At 66.7% G+C, this 22,546-nt stretch overlaps 2 protein-coding genes across 11 annotated transcripts; one reads left to right on the top strand and one right to left on the bottom strand.

Annotated features, from left to right (window-relative positions):
- The first annotated feature begins 215 nt into the window (after window positions 1-215).
- UCK1 (uridine-cytidine kinase 1) lies at window positions 216-4,581 on the top strand. Of its 2 annotated transcripts, XM_051835397.2 has the most exons (7): window positions 217-435; window positions 572-731; window positions 1,223-1,319; window positions 1,759-1,901; window positions 2,292-2,386; window positions 2,849-2,897; window positions 3,558-4,581. In XM_051835397.2, exons 1-7 carry the CDS (start codon window positions 328-330, stop codon window positions 3,734-3,736), a joined length of 831 nt encoding a protein of 276 aa, XP_051691357.1. In that variant the 5' UTR covers window positions 217-327; the 3' UTR covers window positions 3,737-4,581. The 2 variants fall into 2 exon arrangements, with proteins under 2 accessions (XP_051691358.1, XP_051691357.1); XM_051835398.2 differs by lacking the exon at window positions 2,292-2,386 and having other exon boundaries at window positions 216-435; window positions 3,558-3,749.
- Window positions 4,580-22,209, bottom strand: POMT1 (protein O-mannosyltransferase 1). 9 transcript variants are annotated; one of them, XM_070058272.1, is made up of 21 exons: window positions 22,068-22,209; window positions 20,576-20,726; window positions 18,538-18,644; window positions 18,343-18,393; window positions 17,474-17,638; window positions 16,696-16,842; window positions 15,639-15,750; window positions 15,302-15,367; window positions 15,123-15,216; window positions 14,817-14,972; window positions 12,530-12,660; window positions 12,239-12,334; window positions 11,246-11,338; window positions 10,107-10,203; window positions 9,091-9,183; window positions 8,529-8,643; window positions 8,328-8,425; window positions 7,216-7,329; window positions 6,522-6,648; window positions 5,963-6,140; window positions 4,580-5,190 (listed from the first exon to the last, which is right to left on the bottom strand). In XM_070058272.1, the coding sequence occupies exons 2-21, from the start codon at window positions 20,695-20,697 to the stop codon at window positions 5,016-5,018; spliced, it is 2,337 nt and encodes a 778-aa protein (XP_069914373.1). In that variant the 5' UTR covers window positions 20,698-20,726; window positions 22,068-22,209; the 3' UTR covers window positions 4,580-5,015. The 9 variants fall into 9 exon arrangements, with proteins under 9 accessions (XP_069914373.1, XP_069914382.1, XP_069914380.1 ...); XM_070058277.1 differs by lacking the exon at window positions 4,580-5,190 and adding an exon at window positions 18,769-18,918 and having other exon boundaries at window positions 5,959-6,140; XM_070058281.1 differs by lacking the exon at window positions 17,474-17,638.
- Window positions 22,210-22,546: the final 337 nt, after the last annotated feature.

The raw sequence follows: 22,546 nt of genomic DNA, 5'->3' as shown, positions 1-22,546 counted from the left end.
GGTTCTGCGCCCGCGCGCGCCGGGCGGCGGGGGGCGCCGCGGGGAGGGCGAGGCGGGACCACGGCGTGGACTCGCCGGGCTCGGGAGCGACCCGCACGCCCCCGGCCGCCCCGCCGAGGGCCGTCTCGACCCGCTGCAGGCACGCGCGGGTCCGCGGCGGCCGTGTGCAACCACGCATGCGCAGCGCCGTGGGCCGCCGGGAACTCCAACTCCCGTCGTGCCCCGCGCGCCTCCCGGAAGTGGCCGCCCGGGTCGGCGGCGGCCTCGGCGAGCCGGTGGGTGTGGGGGGCGGCAGCGAGGGTCCGATGCGGAGACTCGGAGCCCGAAATGGCTTCGGCGGGAGGCGGCGACCGCGAGGGCGCCGTGCCGGACGCCGACCGCCCGCACCCGCGGCCCTTCCTGATCGGGGTGAGCGGCGGCACCGCGAGCGGGAAGGTAAGGCCGGCCGGGGGCCTCGCCGCTGAGCCGCCGCCCCGGCCGCCGAGGTGCCGCTCCCGGGCTGACCGGGCAGGGCCTGGCCGGGGCCGGGAGGAGGGGCTGCAGGCGGGGAACCGTGCTTGTGTGTCCGCAGTCGACTGTGTGCGAAAAGATCCTGGAGCTGCTGGGGCAGAACGAGGTGGACCACCGGCAGCGCAAGCTGGTCATCCTGAGTCAGGACCGGTTCTACAAGGTCCTGACGGCCGAGCAGAAGGCCAAGGCCTTGAAGGGGCAGTACAACTTCGACCACCCAGGTAGATCGGGGCCGCCGCCGGGGGACGCGCGACCTGCGGCCGGACCCGGGGACCCCGTGCGGGCTCGCGTGTGCCCCCGCCCCCCGCGGCCCCGGCTGCGGGGGTGAGGCCGGGGGCCTCGCTGAGCTCGGTTGGAAGCCACCGCCTCCCCTCTGCCCGCCCGCGCTGCTGCCCCGGGCCCCGTGCTCAGAGGCTTGGGGGGTGGGGAGCAGTGAGTGACCCCGCGCCCCGGCCCTGAAGGCAGGGGAGAGGGGGCAGGGAGACACCCGCCACTGGGGCAGGGTCCCGCCCTGGCCGGCCGGCCCGCGCTCCCAGGGTTCTCCCCGGGAAGAAAGCGGGGAGGCCTCGCCCCTCCTGGAGCTGGCTGCTTGCGGGTGGGACGGGGCGGGCAGAGGGTCCCGGCGCCCAGGGGCGGCCTCTGGTCTGGGGTCCTCCAGCCCAGCACCGCGGTCCCTGCTCATCCCGCCTCTCGCTCCCTGGCCCGCCCGCAGACGCCTTTGACAACGACCTGATGCACAGGACTCTGAGGAGCATCGTGGAGGGTAGGACCGTGGAGGTCCCGACCTACGACTTCGTGACCCACTCGCGGTGAGCGCGGCTTCTGCCGTCTCTTCCCGGCTTCCAGGCCCCCGATGGCTTCTGCGCCCCCCAACCCTGCCCCTGCTTTTTTTTTTTTTTTTTTAAGATTTATTTATTTATGTGAAAGGCAGAGTGACAGGGAGAGACAGATTGTGCACCCACTGGTTCACCCCGCAGATAGCTGCAAAATGGCCGGGGCCGGGCCAGGCCACAGCCAGGAGCCTGGAACTCCATCTGGGCCCCCTCGTGGGTGGGGGTCCACGCACTGGAGGCGTCTTCCGCTGCTTCCCCAGGCACGTCCAGCAGGGAGCTGGATCGGAAGCAGGGCAGCTGGCACCTGAACTGGCAGTCGCAGTGCCGGCCTAACGCACCGTGCCGCCGGGCTGGCCCCCCGTGTCCGTGCCAGGCGGAAGTGGACATGAGCAGGGCTGTCCCCCGTCCCCCACAGGCTGCCGGAGACCACGGTGGTCTACCCTGCCGACGTGGTCCTGTTTGAGGGCATCCTGGTGTTCTACAGCCAGGAGCTCCGGGACATGTTCCACCTGCGCCTCTTTGTCGACACGGACTCCGACGTCAGGCTGTCCCGGAGAGGTGAGCGCCTGGGCCGGCCGGGGCGTGGGGGTGACCGTGGGCGGCCTGTGTGCCCCGGGTGGAGGTGACCGGGTCCTGGTGGTGACCGTGGGCAGCCTGTGCACCCTGGGTAGAGCCAGCCGGGGCGTGGGGTGACCGTGGGCGGCCTGTGTGCCCCGGGTGGAGGTGACCGGGTCCTGGTGGTGACCGTGGGCAGCCTGTGCACCCTGGGTAGAGCCAGCCTGGTCGTGGGGGTGACCTTGGGCAGCTTGTGTTCCTGGGGGTGACTGTGGATAGCCTGTGTGCCCTGGATGGAGCTGGCTGGATCGTGGGGGTGACCGTGGGTGGCCTGTGCACCCTGGGCGGAGATGGCCGGTCGTGGGGTGACCGTGTGCCCCCCGCCCCCCGCAGTTCTCCGGGACGTGCAGCGGGGGCGGGACCTGGAGCAGATCCTGACGCAGTACACCACCTTCGTGAAGCCAGCCTTCGAGGAGTTCTGCCTGCCGGTACGCACTCGGCTTCCTCGGACACCCCTGCCCCCTCGGGCCGCAGCCGCGGTGCCCAGGGCTGAGGGCCGAGTCACAGGCGACAGTGAGCGGCCACTCAGCGGCGTGCCCTCACCCTGGGCGGGCGTCTGACCTGTGAGTGTTCGCTGGCCTCTGCGCAAGTGCGGAAGCAGTGCCGTCTCCCCCTGAGCGTGGCCACGCTTGGGCTTCTGTGCTGGGCAGGGCGTCGCCTACGTGGCCCGGGAGTCTGCAGCCAGCACCCAGGGAACAGGCGAGCCTCTGGGATGGGAGAGGCGCCTCTCTCGGCTGCTCCGCTCCTGCGGCTCCTGCGGCTCCTGCGGCTCCTGCGGCTCCTGCGGCTCCTGCCCCATCCGCTGACGGCCCGGCTTCTCAGGGTGCCCCCAGCACCTGCGCGCACCCTCGGGAGGAGAGCACTCACGGAAGCCTCCTTGTGTCTTGCAGACCAAGAAGTACGCGGACGTGATCATCCCGCGCGGGGTCGACAACATGGGTAAGCGGCCGGGCCTCCCAGTGCCGGGGCCTGGGACCTGGGGGCCTTCGGTGGTGCTGGCTTCAAACACGCCTCGCGCCCTTGCCGGCGGACAGCGTCTCGCCAGCTCTGCGTGAACACGGCCAGCGAGGCGTGCACGCTCTGAGCGCTGTCTGTCTGCTGAGCCGAGGCTCCTGTGCCATGGGGCGGGGCGGGGCGGGGCGAGGCTCCTGTGCCGTGGGGCGGGGCGGGGCGGGGCGGGGCGAGGCTCCTGTGCCATGGGGCGGGGCGGGGCGGGGCGAGGCTCCTGTGCCGTGGGGCGGGGCGAGGCGGGGCTCCTGTGCCGTGGGGCGGGGCGAGGCGGGGCTCCTGTGCCGTGGGGCAGGGCGGGGTGGGGCGAGGCTCCTGTGCCGTGGGGCGGGGCGGGGTGGGGCGAGGCTCCTGTGCCGTGGGGCAGGGCGGGGCGGGGCTCCTGTGCCGTGGGGCGGGGCGGGGCGGGGCTCCTGTGCCGTGGGGCGGGGCGGGGCGGGGCTCCTGTGCCGTGGGGCAGGGCGGGGCGGGGCTCCTGTGCCGTGGGGCGGGGCGGGGCGGGGCTCCTGTGCCGTGGGGTGGGGCGGGGCGTTGGCCCTGGGCTGGCCTCGCGGCCATGGCCGACCCACTGCCGTCTGTCGCTTGCTGCAGTCGCCATCAACCTGATTGTGCAGCACATCCAGGACATTCTGAACGGTGACATCTGCAAGTGGCACCGAGGGGCCAATGGGAGGAGCTACAAGAGGACCTTTCCTGAGCCGGGAGACCACCCTGGGGTGCTGACCTCGGGCAAGCGCTCGCACCTGGAGTCCAGCAGCAGGCCCCACTGAGGGCTGGGGCGGATGCGTGCGGTCGGGGGGCCGGGCCTGGCACGCGCCTGCCCCCAGAGCGCAGCCACCGCCTCCTGTCCACGTGTTCCGGGGCGGTGCTGGGACCAAGGCCCTCCTCTGGCGAGCGGCGGCCAGCCGTGTCACTCGCACTCGGGGCCGGCGGCTGGGCGTTCCTGAGGTTTTCACCTGCGTCACGTCTGCAGGTCTGAAATCTCGGTCACGGTCACTGAGAACGCCACAGGGCTGTGCTTGCCCGCGGGCTGCCCTGAGGGGCTTCCGGAACCATCCGTCCCACACACAAACCCCGACGCCGGCATCTGCACGAGAACGCCGTCGGTTACGTGTTACACGGCTCCGTGCTTTGTTCCATCTGCGGCGCAGGGCTGGCCGGGCCCTGTGAGCCGGCCTGGTGCACCGAGGGCGCCCCACCTGCCTCGCCTGGGCGTCAGAGGCAGGGCCCTGGGGGCAAGCAGCTCCTGACCAGCATCCAGGTCACAAGGCCGGCTGTGCCGTGGCCAGGCCCAGGAGCCTGCGTGGAGCGGCCAGGCCTCGGCGTCTTCTGAGCCCGAGGCACTGTCTGGACAGGCCGTTCCCTGCAGAGCCCGGGCCCAGCCAGGCGTACTGACCACAGGGGTTCAAGGCCAAAGCCAGCCGGTCTCCCCCACGCCATCCCGAGCTCACAGCCCACAAAGGACCCTGTGTGTGGCGCCGTGCTGGCCTCTCGCGGTGCCGCAGGCGTGGCACCTGACACGGTTTTGCTCCGTGGCTGGTTTCTGACACTGTAACAGTTTGGTTAAGTTCATGCCCTTTTGGAGGGAGAATCAATAAATTTAATAACACCAATACGAATGGCAATTTGTCCTTTTTATTTATATAAAAATTGGCAAATTTGGGGCAAAGAAATGTACGGTGACCAAGCTTGACCACTGAAGATGGAGACGCCACCTGGGAGGATGCAGCCACGCGGGGCCGAGGGCGCTCCGTGCGCCTCACGGCAGGGCTAGGAGTGCTGGGTCCCGCGGGTTCACGAGGCGGCTCCGGCCGACCGGGTCCCCTCCTTCCTGCTGCCTGGGGCGGTCCTTGGCCGCCAGCGTCAGAGGCTGTGGCGGGCCCGGTTCTTCATGGAGTGAACTTGGCTGAGGGTGCCCTGCCGACTGCAGGAGGAAGCAGGGCCGCGCAGGCTGCCAGCCCGGGCAGGCCGAGTGCTCAACGCTCCAGGTGAGCCCATCCTTGCTCCTCCCCACCCAGCACACCGGCTCTTTGCCACCGCCTCGCTTTGCTAGTGTTTCCGGATCAGGATGTCCCAGCTGTCTTTCCAGCGGAGGGCCTGGAGTTCACCTGGGGAGAGCGACCGGTCTCCATAGGTCAGTGGGCGCAGTGTGCTGGACACGTGGCATGCGGACGAAAACCAGGCCACGACCAGGGCGCTGAACAGGCTCCTGTGCAGCGGGGACCTGCAGGTGTCAGGACAGAGGCGGCACACGGCGGGCTCGGCTCGGCCCTGCCAGGCAGGCCTGGCACCTGCCGCCCACGTGGCCGCCCACCACGGCCAGTGTGTTTATTGTGTGTTTATTTTTTGACAGGCAGAGTTAGTGAGAGAGTGAGAGTGAGTGAGAGAGTGAGAGAGAGAGAGAGAGAGAAAGAGAGAGAGAGAGAGGTCTTCCTTTTCCATTGGTTCACCCCCTAAATGGCCGCTACAGCCGGAGCTGCGCTGGTCTGAAGCCAGGAGCCAGGTACTTCTCCCGGTCTCCCATGGGGTGCAGGGCCCAAGCACTTGGGCCATCCTCCACTGCACTCCCGGGCCACAGCAGAGAGCTGGCCTGGAAGAGGGGCAACCGGGACAGAATCCGGCGCCCCGACCGGGACTAGAACCCGGTGTGCCGGCGCTGCAGGCAGAGGATTAGCCTAGTGAGCCGCGGCACCGGCCAGTGTGCTCTACAGCAGGTGTTGAGGCCCCTTGTTTATCTACATGTTTTCTGCCACCCAATCACATCCTGCCTGGGAGCCCTGGGCACGGCCCTCCGTGCTCCTGCTGTCACCAGGGCTTCCAGTCCATCCATCGGCAAGGGCCTGAGCCCAGCCACGTCACATCCGGTTCCCCTGCCGCACCCGCCCGGGGGGTCCTCTGGGCCAGCGCCCACCCACTGTGGCCCTGCAGTGCCTCGTGGGTACGCCTTGTGTGCATCGCAGTACCCACGGCACCTGTGGCCCTGCCCAGTGCCCTACCTGCACAGGTGGTCCCGCACGTGCTGCAGGACCACCGGGGTCAGGAGGAGCTGGAAGCTGAGCGCGGGCAGGTAGTGGTAGAGGAAGAGCGTCTTCTCGGTCAGGAAGAAGGGCAGGTAGTTGACGGCCCAGCCCCCGACGCACAGAGCCCCGGCCAGCAGCCAGCGCAGCCACACGTCTGCGAGAGAGGACGCGGCTCGGAGAGCGCCCCCGTGGGGCCTCCCAGGCCTTCCCTCATGAGAACTCGCCGGCCCTGCTGGGGACCACAGGCTCCCTGCGATCTGGCCTTGGCCACCTGCTCTCAGTGGGGTCTGAGCTCCTCTGGGAGCCATGGGGGCACTCGCAGGGCAGGGCAGGGCGGCCATTCAGCTCCCCAGCCGCCCCGGGACACTGGCCCCACCCGCCGGCCTGGGGCGCTTCCCGTTCTGTTTCCCTGGGGCTTGCAGTGGCTCTCTCAGCTGCACACAACCCGCCCCCGCCAAGCAGGGGGGACCAGGGAGGGTGCCCGTCGGGAGGAGGAAGCGTGCAGACGAGCCGCGGAGGGGGGGGGGGCGCTGACCCTCGGGGAGGTCGCGGATGTTCCGCCGCCGCCGCAGCAGGTACCAGAGGAAGAGCAGGACGTAGAGCAGGGTGGCGAGCCCGGCCGACGTCCAGACCACGACGTTCCCCAGCAGGTGGATCTGGGCCTGCAGGCGTGACGCGGGGACACGCTGCCGCCCTGCCCGGCTGCCAGCCCGGACACGCCCGCTGGGACGGGAGACGGGAGCAGGCAGCAGCCTTTCTGAGGGGCAGTGCTGCCCAGAGAGGGGAAGGGGCTGGGGTGGACGGGGCCTGCCCTCCCGGGCCTCGTCCTGTGGCTCGCTCAGTGACTTCCCCACCGGCCGCGGACAGGCGCACCGTGCGCGGCCTTCTGTTCTCCAAGGGGAAGCGTCGGTCACGGAAAACCTCCGTGTGGACTTCCAACATTGCTGGTACTGAAGTAAGTTTCTCTGAATTCCGCTTGCCGGTAACTTTCTGGAGCGCCCCTCCACATAAACAAAGCCCTGGCACGCTCAGCCACGAGGTGCCAAACGCAGAGCAGGGGGCCAGGCCCTACACGCTCCCCCGCAACACCAGGCCGGCCGGCGCGCTGGGCCTCCAGCCTCGGCACCCGCGGGGGCACTGGCAGGGGCTCGGCCCTCACCACCTCGTCACACAGGCCCCGGAGACGCTCCGCGCGGTTCCCGGGGGCCCACGGCTGGACGGCCACTTACGCTGGTGCGGGGGTGCAGCCAGTAGGCGATGTTGGTGTCCAGGGTGACCCAGTCCAGGGGGGAGGAGCTGTACTTGTGTTCCGAGTCGTCGCTCCTCAGCGTCAGCATCCTCCACTGCAACAAAGCCCAGAGCTGGAGACCCGACGGGACCGGCGGGGACAGGCAGGGACCGGCGGGGACAGGTGGGGACTGGATGGGGACAGGCGGGGACAGGCGGAGACCGGCGGGGACAGGCGGGGGCAGGGACAGGCGGGGACAGGCGGGAACAGGTGGGGACCGGCGGGGACCGGACGGGGACTGGAGGGCACAGGCGGGGACCAGAGGGCACAGGCGGGGACCAGAGGGCACAGGTGGGGACCAGCGGGGACAGGCGGGGACAGGAGGGGACAGGCGGGGACCAGACGGGGACAGGCGGGGACAGGCGGAGACCGGCGGGGACAGGTGGGCACAGGCAGGGACAGGCGGGGACCGGACGGGGACAGGCGGGGGCAGGGACAGGCGGGGACAGGCGGGAACAGGTGGGGACCGGCGGGGACCGGACGGGGACTGGAGGGCACAGGCGGGGACCAGAGGGCACAGGCGGGGACAGGCGGGGACAGGAGGGCACAGGTGGGGACCAGCGGGGACAGGCGGGGACAGGCGGGGACCAGACGGGGACAGGCGGGGACAGGAGGGCACAGGCAGGGACCGGAGGGCACAGGCGGGGACAGGCGGGGACAGGAGGGCACAGGCGGGGACAGGCAGGGACAGGTGGGGACCGGCGGGGACAGGCGGCCGCCCCCAGGGCAGTGTCAGGCCAGAACCAGCACTGCGCAGCGGGAGCCCCCAACCCTAACCCTGGCTGCAGCTGGGGGGCCCAGGCCTCGGCCACCCCTGCAGGACGAAAGACGGGACTCAGGGCTGCCCACGTGCCCCAGCCACAACAGGGTCACGCCATCACCCAGGTGTCCTGTCTGCGTGCCCGAAGCCAACAGCGCTGTCTGTGTCACTCTTGCGGGCCTCTGAGGTTCCGGGTTCCAGACTGCCAAGGTCAGGGCCCCGCAGATCGCAGCGCTGCTCCGGGCAGGAGCCGGCCCCGCCCCCAGCGCCAAGCCTCCCCGGCCGCACCTCACCTGCAGCTCCGAGAATCTGGCCATGAAGCTGAGGTTCCGGCTGATGTCGACCTGAGTCGGGGAGTGCAGCTCCACCTCCCTCTCCCTCTGCTCCTGGCCTGAGGAAAGAGGCGGACAGGCCCCACTCAGCCGGACGGCCCACGGGGGAGCAGGGGAGCGGGCTGCTGGGCGGAGCCGGGGCCAGCCGGGGGCGGGACTCACTCCGGCCATAGCGGTGCTCCTCCACGTTCCACACCGTGCTCTCGCCCCGGGACACTCTCTCCCCGACCACCTCCAGCTGCCGGAACCCCCAGTCCGGGAGGTGCGCCCCGCTCAGCTGGCGACAGCAGGGACAGACAAGGGCTCCGCTCAGCCTGAGCTCAGCTGCCGGTCCCTGTGGCCAGCAGCTGTGCCCCTGCGTGCACCTCCCACTTCCTCCCACGTGAAATGGACAGGGCGTGACCTGGCCACAGCTCCCACCCAGCAAGAGCTGCGGCTGCCTTGAGCTCTGTGAACGGACTCCAAGCCTGCGGCTGCCCAGGCCACACCGCAGCAGGGGCAGGCGTTGTGCACGGCGGTTAAGCCGCTGGCTGGGACGCCTGCACACCTGTCGGAGAGCCTGGATTCAGCTCCTGACTCCGCTCCCTGTTATCGCAGACCCTGGCAGGCGGCAGGTAACCGGCTGGGACCGGCCCCTCCCCGGGCTGATCTCGCTCCTGGCTTCGGTTGGCGTCAACCCAGGCGTGGCGGGAGTCAAGGGCACAGCAGGGGCGGCCGCGTTCACCTTTAAGACGGCAGACGTGTTCAGGTGCACGAAGCGGACCTCCGACAAGATGGTCTTCCAGATCTCCGTGTCAGAGTTCCTGTTCACGATGTCCTGCGGAGCAGAGCGAGTCGGGCACCCCCTCCTCCCCCGATTTCCTTAACGACAGAAATGAAGACCCGAGCCGGGGACCAGACCCCGGACAGGAGGGAAGCTGAGGGGTCGACCCTGGACGGGGCTGGGGTCCTAGGGGCGTTCTTCCTGACCCCACGACACTGCGTGTCCCCCAGGGACCCGTGGAGAAGAGGTGTGGTCCTCCCAAAGGCTGCACACGGCTGCTTCCCAGAGCCTCCAGGCCTGATGTGCGTGGGCCTCTCTGCGGCTCAGCACAAAGGCCGTGGGCCCAGAGGCGCGGGCCCTGCAGCCGTGAGGAGCCCGCTTCCCAGCCGCGCAGAGCAGTGAGCGCCGGCCCAGCCGCAGGAACACTGCAGCCCGACGGGCCGGTCTCTCCCCGGGAGACCCTGACAAGGGCACTTGCTGACCCCCGGGGGCTGGGGGTGTGCAGCACCTGCTCTCCGGGGTGAACTGGTGAGAAGACAGGGGCACCCTGGCCTGGCAGGGCCACACCGAGCGAGCACAAGCCAGCTACAACCTCTGAGCAGGCGCAGGCCCTCCGCCCAGGGGCTGCGAGGCCAGGCAGGACGCCAGCCTGCCTCTGGCCCTGACCCCAGCTTCCTACTCCAGAGCCCCTGGAAGGCAGCAGCTGATGCCTCCAGTGGCCGGGTCCCCGGCACCACGTGAGTTCCCAACTCCCGGCCTGGCCCGGCCCAGCCCTGCCGCTGCGGGCATCTGGGGAGTGAGCCAGCGCACGGGGGCTCGCTCTCTCCATCTCTGAGCTGAGTGATGAAAGGAGAAGAGCTCGGGGCTGAGCCCTTCCTCCGACCAGGAAGCCACTCGGAGGAAGGGGCTGCCCCCCCGTGGAGACGTGGGCGGTGTGCTGGCCCCGCCCCGGCCTCAGCGTTCCCCGCAGCACGCACCAGCCTCCAGAGGTTCTGGGAGGGCATGGAGATGTTGTAGTCGATGTAGCAGGACACCTCCTGGGCGTGGGGGCTCAGCGGGGCCGCCACGTCGTGCCTGGAAAACAACGCAGACGCCGCACGCTCGCATGGATCCCCCAGCTCTGCCTCGCGAGCCGCTCCTCCAGGGCCGGGCCACGAGTCCATGCTGCAGGGGGCTCTCGGGAAGCAGCCGCCGGCCCCCGGCTGGGGTGTGCCACGCGGCATGGCTGTGGCACTGGCCGGCACCCAGCAACAGACACTGGGAGACAAGGCTGTCCTGAGACCCAGCGCGCACCTCCTCCGATCCCTCACTCAGCCACGGCTCACCACGCTCGGCGCCAGAGAGCAAGCCGGGCGCGCCACGGGGAGACAGAAAGGACGCGTTTCTCAGGGAGGCAACGTCTCAGCCGCCCCCGGGGGACCTGCGACTCTGGCAGGGGAGCAGTGCAGAGGGCCTGAGGGGCCACACTTGGTCATCTGGGGCCAACATGGCGACCAGGCCAGGGTGACGGGGTGGCACACAGCAGGGTCACAGAGGGCTCGGGCGAGGAGCGGGTCCCTCAGGCTGAATGGGCTGTCGTATCTGTCGGGGGCGAGGTGGGGGCAGGAGGCGGCCTCTCTGGGGTCACTTCTGAAGGTGGACACGGCAGACGACAGGAAGGGAGGGAATACAGCCACGGGCACGCTGGGGACCGGGCTCTGCCAGCGAGAGCCGGGCCAGTGCAGCTGCCTGTGGAGACGGCGGAGCTATGCCGCAGCTGTGGGTGCGCACGGGGAAGCTGGAGCTGAGCCAGGAACCCGGAGCCACCAGGGCTCTCCCGGTGAGCGCCCCTGGGAAGCTGGGTGGAGGTGCGCGGGGCTCCCGGCAGCAGCAGTCGGCAGCCGGGGAGAGGTGAGCGCAGGAGAAAGGGCCTCGAGGCGGGCCCGAGACGCCTTCGTGGCTGTTCAGCCACAACCTTAAACCCTTCTCGGAGAGTGGCCGTGTGGCCTGGCGGCCTGGACGCTGCTCGGGACACGCACGGCCCACGTCCGCGGGCTGGGATTTGGGTCCCGCTCGGCCGGATGCGGCGCTGCCTCTGCCCCCGCCCCCTCCCCACAGCCGGCCGTGCGGCACTCACGTGTTAAGGAAGCGGGTGGTCATGCCGTGGACCAGCTGCACGAGGTCTCCGTGGCGCACGGGTCTCGGGGGGCTGCTCACCACCAGCTGGTGCCTGGGAAGACGTGGCTCCGTCAGGGTGGCGCCGAGCTCAGCGCCCTCCGCGGCAGCTCCGGGAGTTCGGAGACACACAGCCCTCAGCCTCCCGCTGCCACGCAGCTCGGGAGAGGCCGTGGAGCACGCCCGGCGCACACATCCTGCTGGACGCCCTGAGACCCGGGCCACTTTCCAGACTCCCAGGGATTCCAAGGGGCCTCTGTCCACCAGGGCTGCTCCCTGTCCGTGTACGAGCGCTACAGAGGTGCGCACACTGTGACTGCGGCCAAGGCGTCCTGCAGCCAGAGCGGTGCGTCACTCACGACAGCACCCATTCTGCAGAACTGCACCGAGCACCCGTCACGGCCCAGGGCTGAGCGCACGCTGAGCCAGCCGGGCACCGTCCACGCGGTGAGTGGGAAGCAGACAGTGAGCAAGGGACCTGCGCAAATCAGCCACCGTGCAGCTACGGGTGGGGAGGGCGGTGCCGCGGAGAGGCTGGTGGGGGAAGCCCCAGGGGAGCTGTCACCCTTCTGAGAAGGGGCCGCTGGACAGCACAGGTGCCCGCCCTGATCTGCAGGTGCCGAGGGGCAGGTGCCCACTGGGCAGGCGCTCGAGTCTGGGGCCAGGGGATGCTCGGGGAGGGGTGAGACAAGAGAGTCCGCGGGGGCTGTAGATGCCGAAGGCAGGAGTGGGCGTGGTCGCCAGGCGGCAGGGAGGACCCCACTGAGGCCTGGGCAGGGGTGCAGGGAGGGGCAGGAAGAAGCAAGTCTGGAGGGTGGCTGTGAGCCAAGGGGAGGCCAAGGGACCGGGCCCTCACCGGCCAAGAGCAGATCTTCCAGGCCGGGGGCCGAATGCGCCCAGGGAGGGAGAAGGGGGCGGCGCAGAGCGGCCAGGCTGGGCCCAGACCCGCGCTCACCTCCCGGGGTCCTTCACGATCCACCAGTTGTTGACGTCTTTGAAGGGGTAGCAGGTCACCTGCTGCTGGTGGGAGCTGCCTCGGCCGTTCTCGTAGCTGCGTGCAGAAGCCGGGGACGGTGTCTGCAAGGGGCCGGGGCCCGGCGCGGTACGCGGAGCAGGGGCAGAGCCCACGGGGCCACACTTGGAAATCTCCACCACACGGGGGACCAGAGCCGGGGCCCAGTGTCCTGTGCTCTCACAACTCCCCCACAGAAAGGGAAAGCCACGGCCGGGCCGGCCCACTGCTTACATCATGGGGTAGGTGTTCTGGTGAGAGTGAAGCCAGCAGGGCAAGGGTTTGCCGGAGACGCTCCTCAGGGTGACCTGGGACCCGAAGGCCACCTCCAGCGGCTGGCCCTGGGTGATGCGCGCAAGTCCTCCCTGGACAGAGAGAGAGGCGGGCAGGTGAGAGGGAGGGGACCCGCGGGCCCGAGCCCGGGAGCCGCAGCTGTCACTAATACGTAGCTGCAGTGACCTGTCCACCGTGTGGTCGTGTCCCACGACAGCACAGGACAATGATCAGAGCTCCTTCTGAGGCCGGGCACCCGCCCATCCCAAGAACTTACAAACATCCAGTGTGACAGGGGCAACTGCCGTGTCTGCGCGAGTGAGGAAACCAGGAGAGCTGGGGCACCGCACGGCAGAGGGCCTGGTTCAAGTCCTCGGTACCCCACCTTGGGGCACCGCACGGCAGAGGGCCTGGTTCAAGTCCTAGGTGCCCCACCTTGGGGCACCGCACGGCAGAGGGCCTGGTTCAAGTCCTAGGTACCCCACGTCTCCTGTCTGGCTTCCTGATAATGCTCCTGGGACAGCACAAGTCCTTGTGTTCCTGTCTCACACACACGAGACCTGGATGGAGGCCATGGCCCCTGGCCCCTGGCTCCTGGTTCCAGCCTGGCCCAGCCTTGGCTGCTGTGTGCACTCAGGGAGTGAGTCAGTGAGTGGAAGATCTCTCTTGTTTCTCCCTCTCTCTTTCTCTCTGTTGTGCTGCCTTTCAAATAAATACATAAATTTGAGAGAGGGGGAGGGAGGGGGGGGGAGAGGTAGATGAGGAAAGCAAGTCTTGGTAAAGTTGAGTCTGCCCCCGACATGGAGTGGCCATCGGCAGGCCTGCACTGGGGGCTCCCTTGGGACACGAGTTCCAGATTTTTGATTTGTTCAGATCTGGGAAGTGTGCACAGACTAAACTGCCACAAAACTCAAAACTGAACCACATCAGCCCCCCCAGAAGTGTTTTATTTGGGAGCATTGTGGATTTCAGGTTTCAGATCGGAGGAGCTCAACCTGGCTGCGTTTGCGAAAGTGAATACCAGTGAGTGAGCGTCAGGGTGGGCGTGAGCAAGCGTGAGTGAGCGTCAGGGTGGGCGTGAGTGAGCGTCAGGGTGAGCGTCAGGGTGGGTGTGAGCGAGCGTGAGTGTGGGTGTGAGTGAGCGTCAGGGTGAGCGTCAGGGTGAGCGTGAGCGAGCGTCAGGGTGGGCGTGAGCCTCAGGGTGGGCGTGAGTGAGCGTCAGGGTGAGCGTCAGGGTGGGCGTGAGTGAGCGTCAGGGTGGGCGTGAGTGAGCGTCAGGGTGAGCATCAGGGTGGGCGTGAGTGAGCGTCAGGGTGGGCGTGAGTGAGCGTCAGGGTGAGCGTCAGGGTGGGCGTGAGTGAGCGTCAGGGTGAGCGTCAGGGTGGGCGTGAGTGAGCGTCAGGGTGGGCGTGAGCGAGCATCAGGGTGGGCGTGAGTGAGCGTCAGGGTGAGCGTCAGGGTGAGTGTGAGTGAGCGTCAGGGTGGGCGTGAGTGAGCGTCAGGGTGAGCGTCAGGGTGGGCGTGAGTGAGCGTCAGGGTGAGCGTCAGGGTGGGCGTGAGTGAGCGTCAGGGTGAGCGTCAGGGTGGGCGTGAGCGTCAGGGTGAGTGTGTCAGGTGAGCGTCAGTGAGCGTCAGGGTGGGCGTGAGTGAGCGTCAGGGTGAGTGTGAGTGTGAGTGAGCGTCAGGGTTAGTGTGAGCGTCAGGGTGAGTGTGTCAGGTGAGCGTCAGTGAGCGTCAGGGTGTGAGCGTGCGTCAGGGTGGGCGTGAGTGAGCGTCAGGGTTAGTGTGAGCGTCAGGGTGAGTGTGAGTGAGCGTCAGGGTGAGTGTGAGTGAGCGTCAGGGTGAGCGTGAGTGTCAGGGTTAGTGTGAGCGTCAGGGTGGGCGTGAGTGAGCGTCAGGGTGAGCGTGAGTGAGCGTCAGGGTGAGCGTGAGCGTCAGGGTGAGTGTGTCAGGTGAGTGTCAGTGAGCGTCAGGGTGTGAGTGAACGTCAGGGTGAATGTGAGTGAGCGTCAGGGTGTGAGCGTGAGCGTCAGGGTGAGTGGGGGTGAGCGTCAGGGTGGGCGTCTCCCGTGAGGCCCCTGGATCCGTCCCGAGTCTGCAGGACTTTTCTTCCCAGTGCTCTCGTGTGTGCGAGCCCAGCCCTCGCTCGTTTGCCTTGGTCAGCGCCCGAGGAGCAGCTCAGAGACACGTGGCTCCCTGCGCCTCGACGTGGCGCCTGCTCCGGCGGCTCCATGGTGCTGGGTCTCACCTCCAAGCTGGCCTGGAAGGCACTGGACATGATCTGGTCGTGGGGCCCGGAGCGGTAGAGCAGCAGCAAGTGGACGTAGAAGAACAGCAAGTACAGGACCACCGGGAGGACCAGCAAGGCCACGGCACGGGCGAGCAGGTGACAGAACACACAGACCTGCCGGGAGAGCGCGGGGGTCCCTCCTCCTCCGGGAAAGGGTCCCCACTTCCCGACGTTGCAGCTTAGAAAACCTTAGGGACAGAAACCCCAGGAGGTGCCCTCTGACCCCACAGGCCGGCCCGGCGCAGCGCTGACGTCAACACGCACATGGGACAGAGCCTTGTCGCCAATCAGCTGCCAGGCGTGCACGGCTGCGACGGCCAGCACCAGCAGGTACGTGAAAACACCCATGTACTTGACGCTGCAAGAGCCGCAGAGGTGAGGTTCAGAGGGGACGCGAAAACCCTGGCAGGCAGGAACCGCCCCAGACACGGGCTCCGACTCACCCCACGGCACACGAACACGCCACGCCAGTCAGTGTCAGCCAAAACCACCACGCCGGAGAGAACGGGCTGCAAGGGAAGCAGGGGACGAAGCAGACGACGCTGGGAGCGGTGGCGGCACCATCCCCGAGGAAGGTCCCCTGGCTGGCTGACCCCACTGTCGCCAGGGACACCCTACTTGTCTAGGAGACTTCTCCAGTGGTGCTCGCCACGGGATGAGGATGCGTTCATGGCGCCAGCCCCCCAGCTACTAGGTGACTCCCGGCTGACCCCCAGCTCGGCAAACCGCCCACAATCTCTCCCTCCTTTACTGGGACGGAGCCTCCCACCCTCCCCGTACCTGTGTTTCTGGGAGTTGGAGAACTTCAGGTAGGACAACACGGCCAACAGGTTAAAAAATATTAAAAGCGATTCCAAAAGCATGAGCCGGGACTGGGTGATCAGGGCGTTCTCTGGCACAGAGACAGCACGCGAGTGTCAGCTTCACGAAGCAAGACAGGTGCACAAAGATGGGGAAACACTCCCAAAATGGCCAGAGACACCCCCGGGGGCCCCAGAGGGATGGGGTCCAGGAACCCCACAGACACCAAAATCTGCAGACGTGAAGCCCTTGTATGAACTGGCGTGGGACATGCGTGTGAGCTGCATGCATCTTGGGAAGACACACGGCGCAGACGCTGCATGAGATGTCCGCCCACGCTCACTGCGGACGCAGTGCTTGTCATTTTTTCAGATATTTTCGACCACGTGGGTGAGCTTGCGGCTGCAGGACCCATGGATACCGAGGGCCAAGAGCGCTGGGCGTGAAGGCGGGGCGGTCAGAAGTGGGGTGGCTGCAGGGCGCGGGCTCCAGGCCTGCCAGGGCAGCGACGCTTGGTGCAAACCGCGCCTAAGTGACAGCGACCGCGAACACGGGCGGGTCCCCTCCCTTTCTGAGCGTTCAAGGGCTCTGCAGGGCTGCTGCCGGTTCCAACACGTGACACAGGCACGGGGCCGTGTGGAACTGTCACTCAACAAGCAACACCACGTCTGACTCTGCCTCTGTCGTCCGTCCATCACCCTAAGCGGGAGGATGCTTCCTGAAGAGCGCCCAGGGGGCCCGGGGCAGGAGGGGAGGGGAAGTCAGTGGGCAGCAGGCTTGGCTGGGGATGGAGGTGCAGCCCCCCACCCCGTCTGCCACGGCCACAGCGCCACCGCTGCCAGTCAGACCGCACAGTTAGCAACCCTAGGCCAAGGGGCTGGTGCGGACCCACAGTCAAGTCGGGGCGGACCAGACGCACCTCCTGCTCAGGCCCCCGACCCCGTCAGCTCACGGGGCCTCCCACGGCAGCGGTGCAGAGCCCGGGCGGGGTTCTCCTCTGCACAGCACCCAGCGCCCGCGGGAGCCCAGGTCTCACCGATGAGCATCAGCAGAGCGGCTCCCATGGCGGCGCAGTGCGAGAAGTGGAGCTCGGCCACGATCTGGTAGGCCAGGGGGACCGACAGGGCCCCGGCGAGTGCGGGCAGCAGGCGCAAGGACCACACGGGCACGTTGGGGCTGTATTCTGCAGAGGCAGCCACAGGGCAGAGCTGAGGGCGCCGCACACGCGCCGTCTCCCAGCCCACGGCTCATGGGCTCTGCAGGGCGAGTCCCAGAGCTGGGGCTGCCCCAGCAACCGGGGGTGGGGGGGCTCAAGACGGCACTGAGCTTCCCACGGCCAAGGAGCCCGCTCTCCCGAGCACAGGAATGAGATGCAGGATTCTGATTCAAAACTAATGTCGTGCCGGCGCCGTGGCTCACTCGGCTAATCCTCTGCCTTTGGCGCTGGCATCCCATGTGGGTGCCGGGTTCTAGTCCTGGTTGCCCCTCTTCCAGGCCAGCTCTCTGCTGTGGCCCGGGAGTGCAGTGCAGGATGGCCCAAGTGCTTGGGCCCTGCACCCCATGGGAGACCAGGAGGAAGCACCTGGCTCCTGGCTTCAGATTGGTGCAGCGCGCTGGCCGTAGTGGCCATTTGGGGGGGTGAGCCAACAGAAAAGGAAGACCTTTCTCTCTGTCTCTCTCTCTCTCACTATCTAACTCTGCCTGTCAAATTAAAAAGAAAAAAAGAAACTAATGTTAGACTTACTTAAGAATTTATCCCACCTGCTTCCAAGAACATTAAAGCAAAACACAAAATCTGCCCGTATAAGAGATACCTGGCGGGGCTGGCACAGTGGTGCAGTGGGTTAATCCTCTGTCTGCAGTGCCAGCACCCCATATGGGCGCTGGTTCTAGTCCTGGCTGCTCCTCTTCCGATCCAGCTCCCTGCATATGGCCTGGGAGAGCAGTGGAAGATGGCCCAAGTGCTTGGGCATCTGTACCTGCGTGGGAGACCAGGAAGAAGCTCCTGGCTCCTGGCTTTGTGTCGGCTCAGCTCTGGCAATTGTGGCCATTTGGGGAGTGCACCAGTGGATGGAAGGCCTTTCTTTCTGTCTCTGCCTCTCACTGTCTGTAACTCTCTCAAATAAATAAACAAATCTTAAAAAAAAAAAAAAAAAAAAAAAAAAAGAGATAACTGGGGCTGGCATTGTGGCTCAGCGGGTTAAGCCACCACCTGTAATGCCAGTGTCCCATATGGGCGCCAGTTCGAGTCCCGTCTGCTCCTTGCTAAGTGCCTGGGAAAGAACAGGAAGCTGGCCCACGTACTTGGGCCTCTGCACCACCTGGGGGACCCAGATGGAGTGCTAGGCTCCTGCCTTTGGCCTGGCACAGCAGTGGCGTTGCAGCCTTTTGGGGAGTGAACCAACGAATGGAAGATCTCTCTCTCGGTCTCTTCCTCTCTCTGTAACTGACTTTCAAATAACTAGATATTAAAAAAAAAAAAAAAAAAGATATCCATGATCAGATGCCACACAATCCAGGCACAAAAGTGGGGTGAATAATCACCCACCCGGATTCCAGGGCTTGGCCAGAACTTTCCCCGGCTGACCCCCGCCACCCTGGACTCAGACAGTGGGCTGCACGCAGCCCTCGCTCTCTGTTCTAACACTCGCACTTGAAGAGGGAAATGAAAATGACCCGTTACCTGCGCCAATTCTGTTCCACATAAAGTTTCCATCAAATCCTCCCATGTAACCTGGGAGGGAAGAGGGACCCGTCACTCCCTGCAGCGCCACGCAGGCAACGAGGCGCCGGGACACAGCCGCGGATTCCGCCGCCGCTGCCTTCCTCCCGGCAAGCGCTGAGTGTGCCCAGGCCCTGCTGGGCGGCGGCCGCCTACCTCCCAGCGCCAGCAGCATATGGCCAAACGGTGGTCCGCTGTCATCCAGGAAGAAGACGCGTTTCATGTAGAAAGAGATGTACTGCCCGTAATACACTTCATCAAAACTGCAGGACAGACAGAAACACACACACGCTGCACCCAGCACGGAGGCGCCAGCGTGAACACGGGCTGAGCCGTGCGCCTGCAGTGTCGTCCACCCACAGGTACAGCCTGGCGCCCGGCACTCACTCGCTGGACCACACAGATTCTCTCTCTCTCGGGTCCTCCATCCAGGAGTGCCCGGCCAGCCAACCGACTGAAAGACCCCCCGGGCCCCACGGGGGCACCGGCCGGAGATCGAGGTTCTGAGTGGAGTCAGGCCTGGTGGCCGGGTCAGAGCTGCAGTACATGAGGAAGACACACAGGGACCATCGCAGCGAGAGGACGAGACAGCCGTGCAAATCTGCTGACCCCAGGGAACCATGACACTACTGTGTGCACACCCGTTTTGCTTCTAAGAATACTCTTTAAAAAAATATTTATTAATTTGAAAGGCACAGCTACGGAGAGAGGGAGAGAGAGAGAGAGAGAGAATCTTCTATCTGCTAGTTCACTCCCTAAATGGCCACAGCGGCCTGGGCTGGGCCCAGCCGAAGCCACGAGGCAGGAACTTTCCCCAAGTCTCCCGTGCACTGGGGCCATCTTCTGCTACTTTCCCAGGGGCATTAGCAGGGAGTGAGAGGGAAGTGTGACCACTGGGGCTCCACCAGGTGCTCGGGGGGGATGCTGGCTGCCCACACGGTGGCTCAGCCTGCTGCACTGCAAAGCTGGCCTCAGGGGTCATCGTCTTCAAGGGCGGTGTGTGGCCCCGTGTGAACACGCCCGCAGCCAGATCAGAGAGCCTGGGAAGCCGTGGTGACGCCTCAGACCCCTGGGTCCACGTCACCACATGGGAGAGCTGGGTTCAGTTCCTGGATACCCACTCCCGGCTTCAGCCCAGTGCAGCCCAGTGCAGCCCTGGTTGTTGGAAGCATCCGGGGAGTGACACCAGAGGTTAGGAACTGTCCATCCTCTCTCTCTACCTCTCAAATTAAAAAAAAAATTAAAGATTTATTTATTTATTTGAAAGGCAGAGTTACAGAGAGGCAAAGAGAGACAGGGGGAGAAAGAGAGAGAGAGAAAGAGAGGGAGGGAGGTAGGGAGGGAGGGAGGGAGAGAAGTCTTCCATCTGCTGGTTCACTCCCCAAATGGCTGCAACAGCCAGGATTGGGCAGATCCAAAGCCAGGAGCCTGGAGCTTCTCCCAGGTCTCCCACGTGGGTGCAGGGGCCCAAGGACTTGGGCCATCTTCTACTGCTTTCCCAGGCCACAGCAGAGAGCTGGATAGGAAGTGGAGCAGCCGGGACTCGAACCAGTGCCCATATGGGATGGGGCACTGCAGGCAGTGGCTTTACTCGCTGCGCCACAGTGCCCCCCTCCCCCTTAAGACAGATTCATTTGAAAGGCAGAGTTATGGAGAGGCAGAGAGAGAGAGAGAGAGAGAGAGAGAATGTTCTTAAGACCCCTCATTTTAGAGACAGATACCAGAGTATTTAAGAACACAATATAATGTCTAGGGTTCGTCCAAAGCCATCTATTGCGTGGAGGAGACTGGCTATGACTGGTAAATCGTGGAGGCTGGGTAAGGAATACGTTTTCGCCATTTTCCGTAATCGAGTTAAACAGCACAGAACACTACGTGAGCCAGCTGATGAGCGGCCCAGGTCCCATCACGACAGAAAAGGCACGCCGTGACTGTGCTGTCCACACGTGTCACAGGAACACAGTGCACGATCCACACGCGCAAGCACTACGCGTCACTGGAGTCACGCTCTGAGCACGCTCCCCTACCAGGACTCACGCCACGCGCATCAGTTCTCTTCCAGATCTGCACGTGGCCACCCGAGGCCAAGGGCCAGCATCTGCATCCTCAGAACACACGCCCTGCAGGCACAAGCCCGTCTCTCCTCCCACTGCCAGAAGCACCCTGCCCGGCAGCCCAGGCGGCGCTGGCTTACACCACGGCCCGCGGGTGGGCGAGCTGCCACAGCCGGCTCAGGAGCCCTGCTGCGGCCAGGGCCACGACGGTCAGGTTGACCTCAGCGGTCACCACGACGGGGCACTTCAGAAACTCCAGCATCTCCTGGCTGAGCAGGTCGGGAGCAGGCCCTGGGGAAGAAGGGAGAGTCACCGCCACGCACCTCACAGGCAGGCGGTCGGGGTCGGGGAGGGGCTCAGGGCTCCTGCAGGTGCTGCCACCAGGGTTCAGGGTCAGGGTCTGGGAGGGGCTCAGTGCGTCTGCTGGTGCCACCACCAGGGTCAGGGTCAGGGTCTGGGAGGGGCTCAGGGCGTCGGCAGGTGCTGCCACCAGGGACCAGGGTCAGGGTCAGGGTCAGGGTCTGGGAGGGGCTCAGGGCGTCGGCAGGTGCTGCCACCAGGGACCAGGGTCAGGGTCAGGGTCAGGGTCTGGGAGGGGCTCAAGGCATCTGCACATGCTGCCACCAGGGACCAGGGCCAGGGCCAGGGTCAGGGGTCAGGGTCTGGGAGGGGCTCAGGGCGTCGGCAGGTGCTGCCACCAGGGGTCAGGATCAGGGTCAGGGCTCCTGCAGGTGCTGCCACCAGGGACCAGGGTCAGGGTCAGGGGTCAGGGTCTGGGAGGGGCTCAGTGCGTCTGCAGGTGCCACCACCAGGGTCAGGGTCAGGGTCAGGGAGGGTCTCAGGGCGTGGGCAGGTGCTGCCACCAGAGGTCAGGTTCAGGGTCTGGGAGGGGCTCAGTGCGTCTGCAGGTGCCACCACCAGGGTCAGGGTCAGGGGTCAGGGTCAGGGAGGGTCTCAGGGCGTGGGCAGGTGCTGCCACCAGGGTCAGGGTCAGGGTCTGGGAGGGGCTCAGGGCTCCTGCAGGTGCTGCCACCAGGGACCAGGGTCAGGGGTCAGGGTCAGGGAGGGTCTCAGGGCGTGGGCAGGTGCTGCCAACCAAGGCCTCCACAGACACTCGGGACGCCGGCGGGGACTCGGCGTCTCGGACCCACACTCACTTCAGCAAGTCCCTGCACGGACCTGGAGCAGCAAGACCTGCGCGGACCCTGACCCTAACCCCTGCGGGGCACGACCTGGAGCGAGACCAGCGCCAACGGACGGCGCGGCCGCCCCCGAGCCTCCTCCGGCCACATCGGCCTCGGACACTTGCTGCTGCCACCGCGGCCGCCTCCCCCTCCCCCTCCTCCCGCCCTGGGGGCCCCCTGCACCGAGACGCCCGCCCCGCGGGTCACCCCCACAGGCCGCACCTGCCTCCGACCGCCACCGTCCCCCGGGGCTTCCCCCGGCCCCGGGCGCCCCTCCACCCCCGCACCCCTTCCTTTCACTTCCCAGAGGCCCGGGTCCCGATGCTCGGTTCCCACACAGGCGTCGGCCCGGCCGCGCCCCCTGCCTGGAGGGACATGGCCGCCCCCGGCCCGCGCCGCGCTGACTGCCTCTTGGCCGGGCTGTCGTCCCCAGCGCTCGCAAACATACAAGCGTTTCTCCAGTTCCCGTAGAGTCGCTCCCCGCACCGGGACCACCTTGGAAGCGGACCGTTAGGCAACGGGCAGCTCGGAACTCTGCACCGCCCACCCGTCCCGCTCGACGCTCTACTCTCCGTGTCTGAGCCGCCTGGTGCGACGCGCGTGCGCAGTGGGCGAGGGCAGTGCGCGTGCGCAGGCGCGCGTGCGCATGCGCATATGGGTTGCGGCGGGGGGGGGGTGGGGTGGGGAGAAGGAACTCATCCCCGGGGTATTGTGCTCGGTTTCAGTGCGCTCGCTCGGTGCGCCCGGTACCCCGCAGGGTCGCCGGGGTCCCGACGCCCATTGCAGCTTCCTGCCGGTGCGCACGGCCACGCAGGCGGGAGACCGGGGCCGGCGGCGCGGCTCGAGGGGTACGGGAGCAGGGCCTGCTTCGGGCCGGCTCGCTGCGAGTGCACCAGGAAGGCGGCGGTGTCCCCCGTGGGAGGCCCC

This window comes from Oryctolagus cuniculus, chromosome 1 (genome assembly GCF_964237555.1).
Source record: "Oryctolagus cuniculus chromosome 1, mOryCun1.1, whole genome shotgun sequence".
NCBI lineage: Eukaryota > Metazoa > Chordata > Mammalia > Lagomorpha > Leporidae > Oryctolagus > Oryctolagus cuniculus.
This window is presented reverse-complemented; position numbering and strand designations above follow the sequence as displayed.